The 13,501-nt window shown below is 23.3% G+C and overlaps 3 protein-coding genes across 3 annotated transcripts; 2 read left to right on the forward strand and 1 right to left on the reverse strand.

Annotated features, from left to right (window-relative positions):
• Nucleotides 1-1,015: 1,015 nt before the first annotated feature.
• On the reverse strand, nucleotides 1,016-6,303 carry PBANKA_1402000 (sodium/hydrogen exchanger, putative; the record flags this gene model as incomplete). The annotated part of the gene is made up of 2 exons (XM_034567335.1): nucleotides 1,016-1,171; nucleotides 1,393-6,303. The coding sequence occupies 2 exons, from the start codon at nucleotides 6,301-6,303 to the stop codon at nucleotides 1,016-1,018; spliced, it is 5,067 nt and encodes a 1,688-aa protein (XP_034423842.1).
• A 1,797-nt stretch (nucleotides 6,304-8,100) lies between these two features.
• On the forward strand, nucleotides 8,101-8,779 carry PBANKA_1402100 (conserved Plasmodium protein, unknown function; the record flags this gene model as incomplete). The annotated part of the gene is made up of 2 exons (XM_034567336.1): nucleotides 8,101-8,352; nucleotides 8,663-8,779. 2 exons carry the CDS (start codon nucleotides 8,101-8,103, stop codon nucleotides 8,777-8,779), a joined length of 369 nt encoding a protein of 122 aa, XP_034423843.1.
• A 966-nt stretch (nucleotides 8,780-9,745) lies between these two features.
• On the forward strand, nucleotides 9,746-13,290 carry PBANKA_1402200 (tetratricopeptide repeat protein, putative; the record flags this gene model as incomplete). Its single annotated transcript, XM_034567337.1, has 6 exons — nucleotides 9,746-9,770; nucleotides 9,882-9,988; nucleotides 10,100-10,136; nucleotides 10,267-10,332; nucleotides 10,497-10,583; nucleotides 10,700-13,290. 6 exons carry the CDS (start codon nucleotides 9,746-9,748, stop codon nucleotides 13,288-13,290), a joined length of 2,913 nt encoding a protein of 970 aa, XP_034423844.1.
• Between the last annotated feature and the right edge of the window lie 211 nt (nucleotides 13,291-13,501).

Genomic DNA, 13,501 nt, shown 5'->3' on the forward strand with positions numbered 1-13,501 from the left:
TTTGTACTACTAATAATTAATATTAAAATGAAAATATAAAAGTTCAAATGAATAAATACGTGTATTTATTTATATCGTACCAACATTTATAGTCTATATCTCATTGCATTTGAAATAGTAAATAAATATGCAAGGCAACATACATATACTTATGAAAATATAATGATCGGTAACAAATATTCATATTGTATACTTTGAAAGAAAAAAGTGTTACATTAAGGAAGTGAAGTCATAAGAACAATTCCATATTTATAATAAAGTCAAAATAATATATATATCGAGGATGCATTGCAATAGTCTAAGCTAATTAAGAATTAAATACTTCTTATCCGGTATATTAAAATTTAAAAAATAGCAAATGATATCGCTTTTAATTTGTATTTATAACATGTATAATAAATATGCATACTTGTATATGATAAATAATTATTCGTTACATAAGAATTGGCAAAAATATATAAAACAAACGTCCCCAAAATATAATAAATATATAAATTAAACATAAATTAATGAATATGAACAAAATACAAAACATATAACACATATAAGTTTACTTTATAAGTTTCGATTTTTTCTTTCCATTTTCAATAAAAATGTATTAAAGTAGAAGAAAAGGATATTATTATGCATGCATACATTATGAATTCTTAAATAGGGGAAATTTATTTAATAAAAATTAATTTAAAATTCATTATGCAATACATATTAAATATAAAAAAAATGCAGTACTATGCATTTGTACGTGCATATTATTTTATAAAAAATCAATAACAATGATACAATACATTCTTATCTTCATATAAGACATTTATAAAATATAATCTAAACTCACACAACCATTTATAATAAATGATAAGTGAGTAAAAACTGTATATATTTTTTGTTTATGTTTTTTATATATTAATACGGATTTTTTAAACATAAAATGCTAATATAGTAATTCGATATAGTATAAGTAAATAATAAATTATTTTTTTATGCTTTTGAAACATGTTCGCAAAGGATATCATCGGAATTATTTAACAAACAACTTAAATAAGTTCCTTTTAAAAATATAATGTAGATATGGTCTGTATCGATTTATCTTTACTTTTTGTTCATCAAAAATATAATTTAATTTCTCATTATCTTGCGTTAACAATAATCCATTGGCTACTTGATCATTAACAATCTGAAAAAATAACGAAAAATTAAAAAATATATGAAAACAATATATTGTTTTGTGTCTCTATAGTTATTAAGACATAATATACATCACCAAATAAGCAATGTATATATCGAATATTTATATATATAGATAGTAACAAAGCAGAAGCGTACATGCATGGTATTGAACAACTAAAAATCGAGATTATCATGCACAAATAGGGGAAATGAAAAACTATATGCTACCATTTTCTTCAAGTGCATAAGCATATCCGCTCCTATTTTTATAAGGCAATACTTAACCACATCTTTATACTTATTAACAAGAAGAGGAATAAGGCCTTTTGCAAGCTTTATGTTTCTGTAATAACTTTTTAGTAAATTTTTCCCTAATAATAATTTCATGGTTATTCCTCCTTTATCTAATGTGCATTGATGAACATCCACATATGCCAATATAATTTGTAAATCATTCATACAATGCTCATAAATAAGAAATATATTTAATACTTTAGGTGAGCAGAAAAAACAACTTTTTTTATTAAATTTTAATTTTGATAATAATACAGTAAATTCGTATTCAAAGCCATTTCTATGATCAAGGTATTTTCCTTTTTTTTTATTTTTATTATTGTTATTTTTATTAAAAGCATCTGCCCAGGCTTTTATTGGATTCATCTTGACTTTTTTTAAAGCGAAATCAGCAGATAAATCCAAGATTGAATTTAGTGTTAATAAACATTCACCAGATATAAATCCATTTACATACAATTTTTTGTACAATTCTTTACACGTATTAAATATCATAATATATAATTCTCCTTCCCTTTCTTTTCTAATGATTTGTTTTCTATAAGAAGAATGAAATACACCATCTTTTAATTTACCATATTTATCTTTATTTTTTCGATAATTTTCATGGCTTCTTGATCTTCTTATTTCATCAAATTGTTTACTTTGAATTTTTATTTTTGGTCTCCTTAAAAATCGATAAAATGCACTATTATTTTTATGATATTTATCTTTAACATATTCAAAATTTATTGTTTGGTCTGTATCATATCTAAATATCATGAAATTATCATCGATATTATTATCATCATTATTATTTATATAATCACAATTCTCCATATTTGGTTCATTTTCTTCAAGATTTTTTTCATTTAAATCACTTTTTGCGCCAGAATAATCACTTCGTTTTTTTCGTGGTTTACACATTAATAAATTAAATATGTCACTACCTATTGAACATCTACCTTTTTTATTACTATATTTATCACCTTTATTATCTACATCACTGTTAAATATTGATATTCTTTTCTCATTCGTGTTTTTTGTAGAAATCTTAATTCCAAAAGTCCTTTTTTTATGATTCATTATATAACTATCTTTACGATAATTATTATTAAAAAATGAAGATATCCTTTTACCATTAGTATCTAAGGTAAATAAGTTTTGATACGTTAAATATTCATCGTTTTGATTTTCATTGTTCTTATTTTCTACTTTAGATTTATTTGTAATATTATCATCAAATTTCTCATCACAATCGTTTAATATGATATTATTAGTATTACTATAGTTATCCGATTGCTCATCTATGTTGCATTTTTCAATTTGATCTTTTTCAAGATTTTTTTTTTTTCTCGAGTTTATTTCTTTAAAATCAACTTTTTCTTCACCCTTCGAAGGATCTTTTTGAATTTTGATAACAAAATCATCATTCATTATTAATTCATTTTCACTTTTGTGTAAATTTCTTAAATTTATAGTACTATCACTATTTATATTTTGTAAAATGCCGAGGTCCTTAATATCTGATAATATACTTTCTTTCTTCTTATTTATATCATCATTGTTTATATTTCCCTTTGAATAATCCATTTGGGAATTTGTTCCTTCTTCGAGACTATTTGATTCGTTTTCGTTTGTGTGCTCACTCTTACTATCGTTTCCCCTCTTATTGTTATCATTATTAATGATAAGGAAATTGTTTTTCTTTTTTTGTTTATCATTATTTTCAGGATTTTTTGAATCATTATCTTGTTTATTTATGTTGTATGTATTTTTTTTAACGAGGTAATTATCACTCAAAGTTTTGGGCAAATCTGTAGCATGCTCAATTAATCTTAGGTTATATTTAGGATCAAATTTATCTTCTTTATTATCCTTATTGTCAACGATATTGTCGATAACTGTAAAATTATCCCTGTTATCGCGAATTCTTTTAAATTCTCTATAATTCATTTTATTTATTAATCGGTCATACGTTTTAATTGAAATCTTATCATAATTGAATACGTTTAAGTTTTTAATTTTTTTATGTGCTTCAACTTTATCAGTAATTACTGAATCGATTTCTGAATTTTCATTTGAATTTGGATATATATTATTTCTCGATATAGAATTATTTTGCATGTTAAAATTGTTGTCGTCTTCGTCATTACTATTATAATTGTTTCGAATCACATTTATTCTCATTTCATTTTTATATATATTACTATAATTTTTCCTTCGTCTATTCATAAAATCCCCTACTTTATTCTTCACACTTGAGCTTATTTTTCCTTTCTTATTATCATTTATACTATTATTAATCCAATCATTGTATCCAATCACGTTATGAAATCCTTTATTAGTAATGTCATTACCATAATAACTTTTTATTCCATTTATTTCGCCTTTATTTGTATAACTGTATTCATCACTATTATCATCATCTTCAATATATAAATAATTATTTTTCGTATTTTTTACCTCACCAAATTCGTTTTCCTTTTTATTATTTTTTTTTTGAGTTTTTTCATCTGAACTATTTTCCAAAATGTTTGTATCATCTCTTAAAATATTAGGGTCATTATTAATATTATCATTTCCACGCATTTCCTTTTCTTTTAAATTACGACTAGTTTGCGCTTTAATATCTATATTAATCTCTGTCCCTTGATTTATTGTGCTAGGCGATGTTTTGTTAGGAGACTTGTTTGGTATATTTATATTATCCTTAGAAAATTGTTCGCTCAAATTGTCTATTGCCGTTTGAGAATCAGTGTAACGCTCCCATGCCGAAATGTCACACGCGCTGATATCTTGTAAACATGCATATATATCTGGTAAGCCTAAATCAAACTCTCCATATTTATTCATTTTTCTCCAATATAATTCAGGAACAATTTTATTTGAAAAATATAATATATTTGTATCATTAAAAAGCCAATAATTTTTCAAATTTTTTTTTCTAATAGAAAAGTTATAATCAATCATTTTTAAAACCTTTTCCAAATATACAATTCGAAATGGATTTGGGGGATAAATATTTAACATTTTATATAAGCATTCAAATGTCAAGCCTTGTATGGTTAATATTAATAATACACTTCCACTAATGTAATAAGCTAATTCTGTTGTTAATTTGTCATTTATCTTGTTTTCAGCTTCTATACGCAAACCTAAAACTAAAACTATGCCACCTCTTAAACCACCCCATATTAATAATAATATTTCTTTCCAATTTATTGGGTAACCAATTCTTGATAAAAATGGTGTAAATAATAATATCATTATTGCCCTAGCAACTAATAAAAATAAATATGTTAATATTATATATACTAAAAATTGTAAATGATCTCTAAATACATTTTCCATCATTCCAACAGTTATTATTCCTGATATAATAAAAATACTTGAATTACCCATAAGTGCTAACACCTCGACAATTTCTTTATGTTTTCTTTGTGCTATTTCATCTAAAGCTATATGCCCATATGCATTAATAAATAATCCATAACAAACTATAGATAATGGTCCAGATAAATTAAAGCAATATTCAGAAATAAAATAACATAAATAACACATCGTTATTGTAGCCAAACATTGATTATAATAATATCTCCTAAACATATTCATCCATATAAATGTTAATATTGCCATACCAATACCAAATACAGGACTTAAAAATAGTAACTTTACAAAAAGAATAATATATTGAGATGCGTTCGCTTTATATCCAATTGTTAAATAAAAAAAAAATTGAAATAATAATACGGAGCTACCATCATTTATTAGCGATTCTACATGAAACATTGAACTTATTTTTGTAGGCGCATCAACTACTAATAAAATAGATAAAACTGCAACAGGATCTGTAGACGATAATATAGAAGCTAACAAAAAACTACTGGACAATGGAGATTGCTCTTGTTTATACATAAATGTGTAATAAAACAAAGCACCTAATATGGCCACTTGTAGTGCTACACCGACAACAGCTAGCGCTATACCTCCATATAAAAAATTTTTAAAAGCATAATAATTAATATCTTGAGTAGCTTCGTATAATAATATAGGTAATAATATAAAATATAAAACCGACGCATCAATATTCCTTGCATTAATTATAGATTTGTGTAAAGCGTTATCTTCAAAGATATTAAAATTTTTAGCTATTCCATATGTGCACATTCCGTACAAAAACCATATCACAGATACTGGAATACTTAACTTATTTATTTTTGATAAAAAAAATTGTATCATTGTAGCAGATATAAATATAAAGCAATAAAATAGTATACCTTCTGATATTGAATCGGATACTGTTGATAATCCATTTTGACCTACTTCAAAATTACCAACTTCAGTATTACATATATCTTTTAATTCATTTACTTTTATTTTTTGTGGATATTTGATTTCTTCTAAAATCCGATTTTTTTTTAACGCATCATAATTTATTGACTTTTTATTAACATAAGTTGTTAAACCAATATCATATTTTGTGTGAAAATCTGAATACCATAATTCTTCATATACTACTTTAAATTTATTAATAATTTTATCATAATAGCTTGCACCATTCTTTGTGCATTTGGTGCCTCCATTTTGTTTTTTTCCTCCCATATGTAAATTTTGTTCGATTATATTATAATTTTTCCTTCCATAACAATTTTGTGGCTCAAAGCAAATACTATTGTTTACCTCCCTTGGTTGTATTACAACATCGGGGTTTACTTCATTTGCATTTCCTCCATCTTTTAATAAAAAAAATAATAAAATTAATTTTAATAATATAAAATTTCTATATTTTTTGATATAACTAAAAAAATATTGACTTTTTTTTTTATTTTTTTTGTTATATTTAATCAACTTTAAATTGGGCATTTTCAATTATCGAGTGATACTACTTTATATGCATTTATATCTAGATTTTTGCGAATATACAAACACAAATATATGCATAATATATGTACTGTAAAAACTTAAATGAAATTATATAAATGGTATTCTAAAACCATGCCAATAAACGAAAATATAGACACAATATAATAAAATAATGCAATTAAAAATAATATAAAGAAATAATGAACAAACTATAAAAGTAATAAAATTAATGCAAAGGAAATTGTATCATACTAATTTTTGGGAACATCAAAAAATAAATTACTAGGATTTCTTTCTTTATAAAAGTATATATTACATACATATAAATTAATTTGTTCGCTTCCGAATACAATTTTACTTAAAAATAAAATTCAATTATAATCATTATTAAAAAGTATTGATACCTTATAAATAAATCACAATTATTACAATTTCAACTTTTTATTAATATATACATTTGTCATTTCTAGACATTTACAGGGTATTAATTTCACCCCATACACACTTCGGAAGTTTTTGAATTTCTCTTATATTATTATAAATTAATATATACACATATATTACTTTTTATAATGCTCAAAAAAAATAATCATTAATAAAAATATAAAATATCACTGTTAGATGCATACCAATATATAAAATTGTTAAAAATGCCAAATTAGTATCAAAATTAACAATTAATCACTAAACGTTATGCAAATATAGAGGATGTGCCATGATATATGTGCAAATTATGTACTATATACATAGGCATATATATATATATAATATTTTTAGTTAGTAATTATATTTATTAAAACAAATTAATTGCTTTAAATTAAACTAATTTTAAAAATGATAAAATATATTAAACATTATGTTTTAATGTTCACCATATGTAATAACTACGTAGCAACGATATCAGTTTGCATACAATGAAATATTTTAACTTGTACTAAATTCAAAATGTCGTATGTAATATTAAAGAATATATATATATATATATATTGCAAAAAAAAAAACATAATATTAGCATACATAATATATTAAATAAAAATAATTACAAAAAATATTATTTAGTTATACTTGCAAATAACATTTGCGTACAACATACATTTAACCATAATATAATTTAAATGGTCGTGCAACAATAGTAGCATGCAATAATCTTTAATGCATATTAGTTTTGTTCAATTAAATACTGAAGTTAACATATGAATATGCACATACTAACTATATGCTGGTAATAATAAAAAAACGAAAGTATTTATATATGGATTTAAAATGAAATAAACATATTAAAAAGGAAAAAAATATAAAATAACCCAATTTTCCACTATAATTAATTATACGAAAATAATCAACCATAATATGTATACCATATACAAATTATGTCGTAATGTTCCAAATATCCAAATCTTTATAGCTATATAATAATAATATATAACTCATAAACTTTTAAAAATGCATACATATTATATCCAACTATAGCACATTTTTTATAATGAAAATAAAAAAAATATAGATTTTTTTAAAACATGAATAATTTATACAAAACCACTAAATACCATTATTTTATATATATCCTTATTTTACATTTAACGAATATATTTTTTTTCGTTTTTCTTATTTTACAAATCGGAAGTCAGAAAGAAAGTATCTGGAGTTGTACACAAATCAGGTTGAAGTGTGTTCTTAAATTTTATTACCTTCGAATACGATAATAATTTCCTATATACACTATTTCTTTAATTTTCTTTGGAAAATATCCAAGAGTTCATCATATAATAAAATGAAAATTATATAAATATATAAACCATGTCAAACGATAAGCATAGTAACAATTTTTTTAGTGAATTCAACATATATAATAAGAAAAATACGAAAAAAGTTGTATACAGATATTTTCAGAATAGAACACAAAAACAAACTAAGTATATAACATTATCATTACTTGCGTTTAGCGGTGTTTTTCTATATATAACCACCAAAGCGTATGATAGGAACATATTTTACTTAAACAATGAAGTTTACAATAAACTGAGCAAAAATTATGATATATCTTCACCGGTAAAATTAAAAAATAAAAGAATAAAATGTTATAATTTTATTATATCATTAATAATATAGCTAATCAAATACCAAAACTGCAAACTATGTTAATTATTAATATATCAACATCACATTGATCTATATATAGAGATATGTATTTACATGCTTAATTAAAAAAACTATTAGGCAAATAATTCTCTCTGATTAGTGTGTATTAGGCATATTAAATATTTTAAATTAATACATATTAATCGTTGCATTTAGTTGTCTACACTATTCCTATTTAAATATTTCTTTCTATATAATATATTCGTTATGTTTTTTTTAGTTTGAAGCTCAAAACAGAGCTTTTGGTCACATTTTTGTAAAGGCTAAAAGAAAAGATTTAGAGCTCGATTCGAAACCTTTGGTATCACAAATCATTAAAATTAATGATAAAGGATAATAAATTCATAATTATAAAATACTATCACAATATTGAAAATTAATTTGGGTATGCTTTAACTGCTCTCACCTATATTTTACATACCAGTAAATCATTTTTAGTAAAAATATTTGCAAAATAAGAAAAATATATACATTATATTACATGAAAAAAGATAAATTAAATTCATTACAAATATGGAAAGTATACAATATTTATATGTGTTCATTAGCTCCAAATTGTTTAAAACCCAGAATATTTTTTATATTTAAATTAATCATGCTTACGTGTGTATATATATATGTGATTTATTGTGGAAATTACCCATAATAATAAATAAAATATTTATCAGTATGTGGGAAATAATATACTTATTACTTTAATGCTGTTTTATTTCATGTAAATTCAGAAATTAAGGTTTATTTTTTATATTTTTTCATAAAAACAAAAACTTTTATTTTTTATATTAAATTATTTTTTTTAATATATATTTTTTTAATTTTTTAGTGTTTATATTTCAAATATCTTACTATAGTTTTACATGTACTTTCTTAATTTGTTTTTTAAACTTTAATTGTAACTTAAATTTTTTTTTGAAGCTTATCAAAAATATATCGTATTCTTAAAAGTCTTATTCTCATATTTACCCATTTGTTTGTGCTTTATGAGTACACATATTATAGGCTATTTTTTATTGCATTATATCTGATAGAATATCTATACCACCCTTTACATTATGAATTTTTTGTGCTAAAAACCACAAGTATTTCGATAAACGGTTTTCAATTACATTACAAATTAATTTTTTCTCTTTTTCACGCCTACTATGTATGTTTATATATTTTTAATTATTTAAAAAAAAAACCTAAACGTATTTTTAACAGCTAATTGTGAAAATAAATTTTGATTAAAGATGTCTATATATTTATCCAAATAATATTCTTTCGATTACTATTAAACTTGAATAAGCATATTCGTAAGGGAAAAATGATAACAGACTCGGAAGCACCAAGTAAATAATATCAAACTTTTTATATAAATATTTGTATAATATTAAATTAATGTATATATGATATATATTTGCATTCATGACATTTAATTCTCCAATTCTTCGTTTTTTAAGCCTATAACTTTAATAGTGATGATGAAGCCCCATGTGAATATTTAAATGAAGTTTACGCTATAAGTGAAGACACGTTTTCGATAAAAATCATAAAACAAATTGGATATGTAAACTTTTAATCATTATTATATTTATTGATCGATTTATTCCATTCATGCTGGTATTTATTTTATCTTTGCTTTTCATGAACTTTTTATTTATGTTATTATTTTTTTAAGAGCTATTATAATCCCACAAATGGCCATAAAGTAAAATGTAAAAAAAAATATTAAAAAAATAATAATCATGTTTCCATTCGCAAAAATAAGTAGAGTTTTTCCCAAATCGTGAAATATATACGTATAAATTTATTTATTCATTCATCCATTTGCCTCCATTTTTGAAGTGATATACTATGAACTTGGATTTGAAGATGCAATAACAGCGGCTGATGCCTATTTAGGAAAAAATGGTTCTACAAAATTACCTTTTTCATTTTGTTTCTATTTCCCTGTTTTTTGTTCTTTAGTTTCGTGTACTTGCATACTTTAATTTTGTTAAAGTTGAATAATAATATATGTGGATATATTTCTAATGCTTAAATATTCAAGGGTGCTTAATTTTATTTGTTTATAGATCAAATACCCTATGTGTGTGAAATTGCATTGAAATGCATGAAACCTAACGAAGTTTGCATTGTTCAAGCTCCGAAAATATTCAAAAGTAATCAACTATAATATTTTTCCATAAAAATGCATATGCACACACACATATATATTTATTACTTCCACATTTTTACATTCGTACACAACACTTTGCATATCTTCACCTCTTTACAGAGATATTTCGAAATTCCGAAAAAATATCTAAATATGATAAAAAGGAAACCTTTAGGGTATCTTTTAAAAAGGGGTTACAATTTAAAAAGAAATGTGTTGAAAAATATTCCGCTATGCCAACGGTTAAACAGCTTAAAAGAATCAAACTAAGCTCAAATGATGTAAAATTACTATTAAGAAAACACAAAAATTATAGTAACAATAATAATGAAAATAAAAATACAGTTAAAATTTATAATGATTTCACCCATGAATCTACCAATCATATTGCAAATACTAATCCAGAAAGCAACCTCAATGAAAATACGCAATATTTAAAATTAGACGATATAAACAATTTAAAATATAAGTTTTTAAATGAAGACGATGTCTGTACATTTGTTATTTATTTAAAAGAGTTTTGCAGGGTTGATACGCTAAATGAAGATAAAACCATAATAAAGGAAGTTATAAAAGAGGGTGAAGGGGTTATTTCCCCTAAAAAAAACGATTATATCGATTTTTTTATACAAGAAAACTTAAATAAAGAATATGTGCATATGATCTTTGATCTGAATAATTTAAGATATAGAGGTTTATTTAAAGCTTTGCAAAATATGAAAAGAGGAGAAATATCGAAAATAACCCTTAAAGGCTTAGAATGTTTTCATATACATTATTCAAAGGAAAATATATGCACAAATAAAGGATCTGGAACGAAGAAAATGGATCCATATAATATTCATAAAGATCCAGTAAATGTGGATCGTTCAACTTGCAGAAATAACCATGAGAATAATAGTACTTGTGATGGAAATTGGGATAATACTAATAATATAGAAACAAGTGAAAATAATTTAAGCATAAATACTGAATGGAATAAATCGAAAGAATCTTCAAATAATTGGGATAATATAAATGATGAAATTACAAAAAGTAAGAAAGAGCTAATTGTAGAACTAGTATATTTTAAAAGGTCAAAAACAGTAAATATAAAGTCAATAATAAATATGAATCGCACAGAAAAGTTATTTTTTTATTTATATGAAAACAATCGAAAATACTATAATAAACCTATTATCGATGTCAATTGTGAATTAATTATTCATATGGCCATTTCTAAAAACATTAATAAAGATAAAAGGGATAAGTTATTTTTGCCAATAAAATTTTATAGTAGTAATAATAGCTATATAAAAAAATCCAAAGCATATTTTCTTTTTTCTTATGGATCTTGCTTTACTTCACCTATTTGGTTTTATGAATCTTTCAAAGGAATGAAAGAGGGAGATGAGCTAATTATACCTTTATCAAAAAATAAAAATATTTACTCGGAAGACTATTTTATTTATCATCTTTTATATGATGATATATTCCTAAAGGATCAAAACTCAATCAAAATTCAAAAATCCACTTCTCCTTGTGTAACGAAAGAAATTAAAAATAAAAGAAGCAATGAAGGACTCGTAAAAGAAAGAGAATCCATTGTATCATCTCCAATTCAGGTTTGGGAGACTAATACATCATCGAAAAAAAAAAAACACATAGAAAGTTCGGTAAAAAACGCCGACATAAAAAAAAAAAAAAACACTAACTTAAGAAATGAAACAATTAATCATGAGAAAAAATTCTTAAAATGGCTAATTTCCAACAGGAATTTAGGAAAAGGGTTTTTTCTAATTAACGGGTTAAAGAAACGAAAAGTTACTCGTTTTTGTAAATCCTTTTTTTCTTTGCAAAACCATTTTATTGAAGAATTTAACTATACTGAGGACATAAACAGACTCCCTTTTTATTTGCGTTCTTTTAAAAAGGTTAAGAGAAATATATTATCTAGAAAAATTGTTAATATTCAAAAAAAAAAAAAAATTAAGCCTATTCAAATTATAAATACAACAAACGGACATCACTGCGATATATACAATTCGTCTGAACAAATAAGGCAAAATATTAAGGATGAAAAAAGAAAAACAAAATTTTCTTTTATTATGAACTCATTAAAGAATGTGTACTTTGATAAAAACTTTTATGAAAAAGACGCAATTTTAAAAATAAAGATAGTTAAAATTCTTTGCAAAAAAAAAGATTCATGGAATATGAATATTAAAGAGCAAGTGGAAAATTTAAAAATATATAATAGAATAGGGAATGATTTTATGAAAATTAATTTATATTATGCTGCTTCGATATATTATAAAAAAGGGTTTGATATACTCCGTTTTTCTAAAATATACAATTTAATATTTGAAGAAAAAAAAATAGATATTTTATATTCACAACAGGATGAGCAAATTCAGGAATTTACAATGTATATGGAAAAAATATTAACTAACTTGTCTAATTGTTTATACAAACTTAATGATTATAATGAATCTATTAATTTTGCAGATAAGGCACTTATAATAAACCCACAAAATGTGAAACCCATTTATTGGAAAAATATGTCATATTTACAGCTGAATAAACATAATGAAATATTACAGAATTTAAATAATTCATTTTGCTTAAATAACACTTCTTTGTCAAAATTGTATAATGCCGCTAAACTGATCAAAAAGGCGCATGACACAAAATTTAATTCTCTCTTTTATGGGATGTATGGGCAGAAATAAGTCAAAATATTAGCAATTATTGTTATTCTAAGGAGTATTTAATCTTTTTTTTGTTTGCCACTATATCACAACATGTATAAATAAATATACATATATAACATCATTTTATTTTCCCGAAAAACTTTTGCATATCATTTCTATCTTTAGATTATTATTTATTTTCCCTTTATCAATTTCATATAAAATAATAATGTTTTTTTTTTGTTAATAT

The sequence above is a fragment of the Plasmodium berghei genome, assembly GCF_900002375.2.
Source record: "Plasmodium berghei ANKA genome assembly, chromosome: 14".
NCBI lineage: Eukaryota > Apicomplexa > Aconoidasida > Haemosporida > Plasmodiidae > Plasmodium > Plasmodium berghei.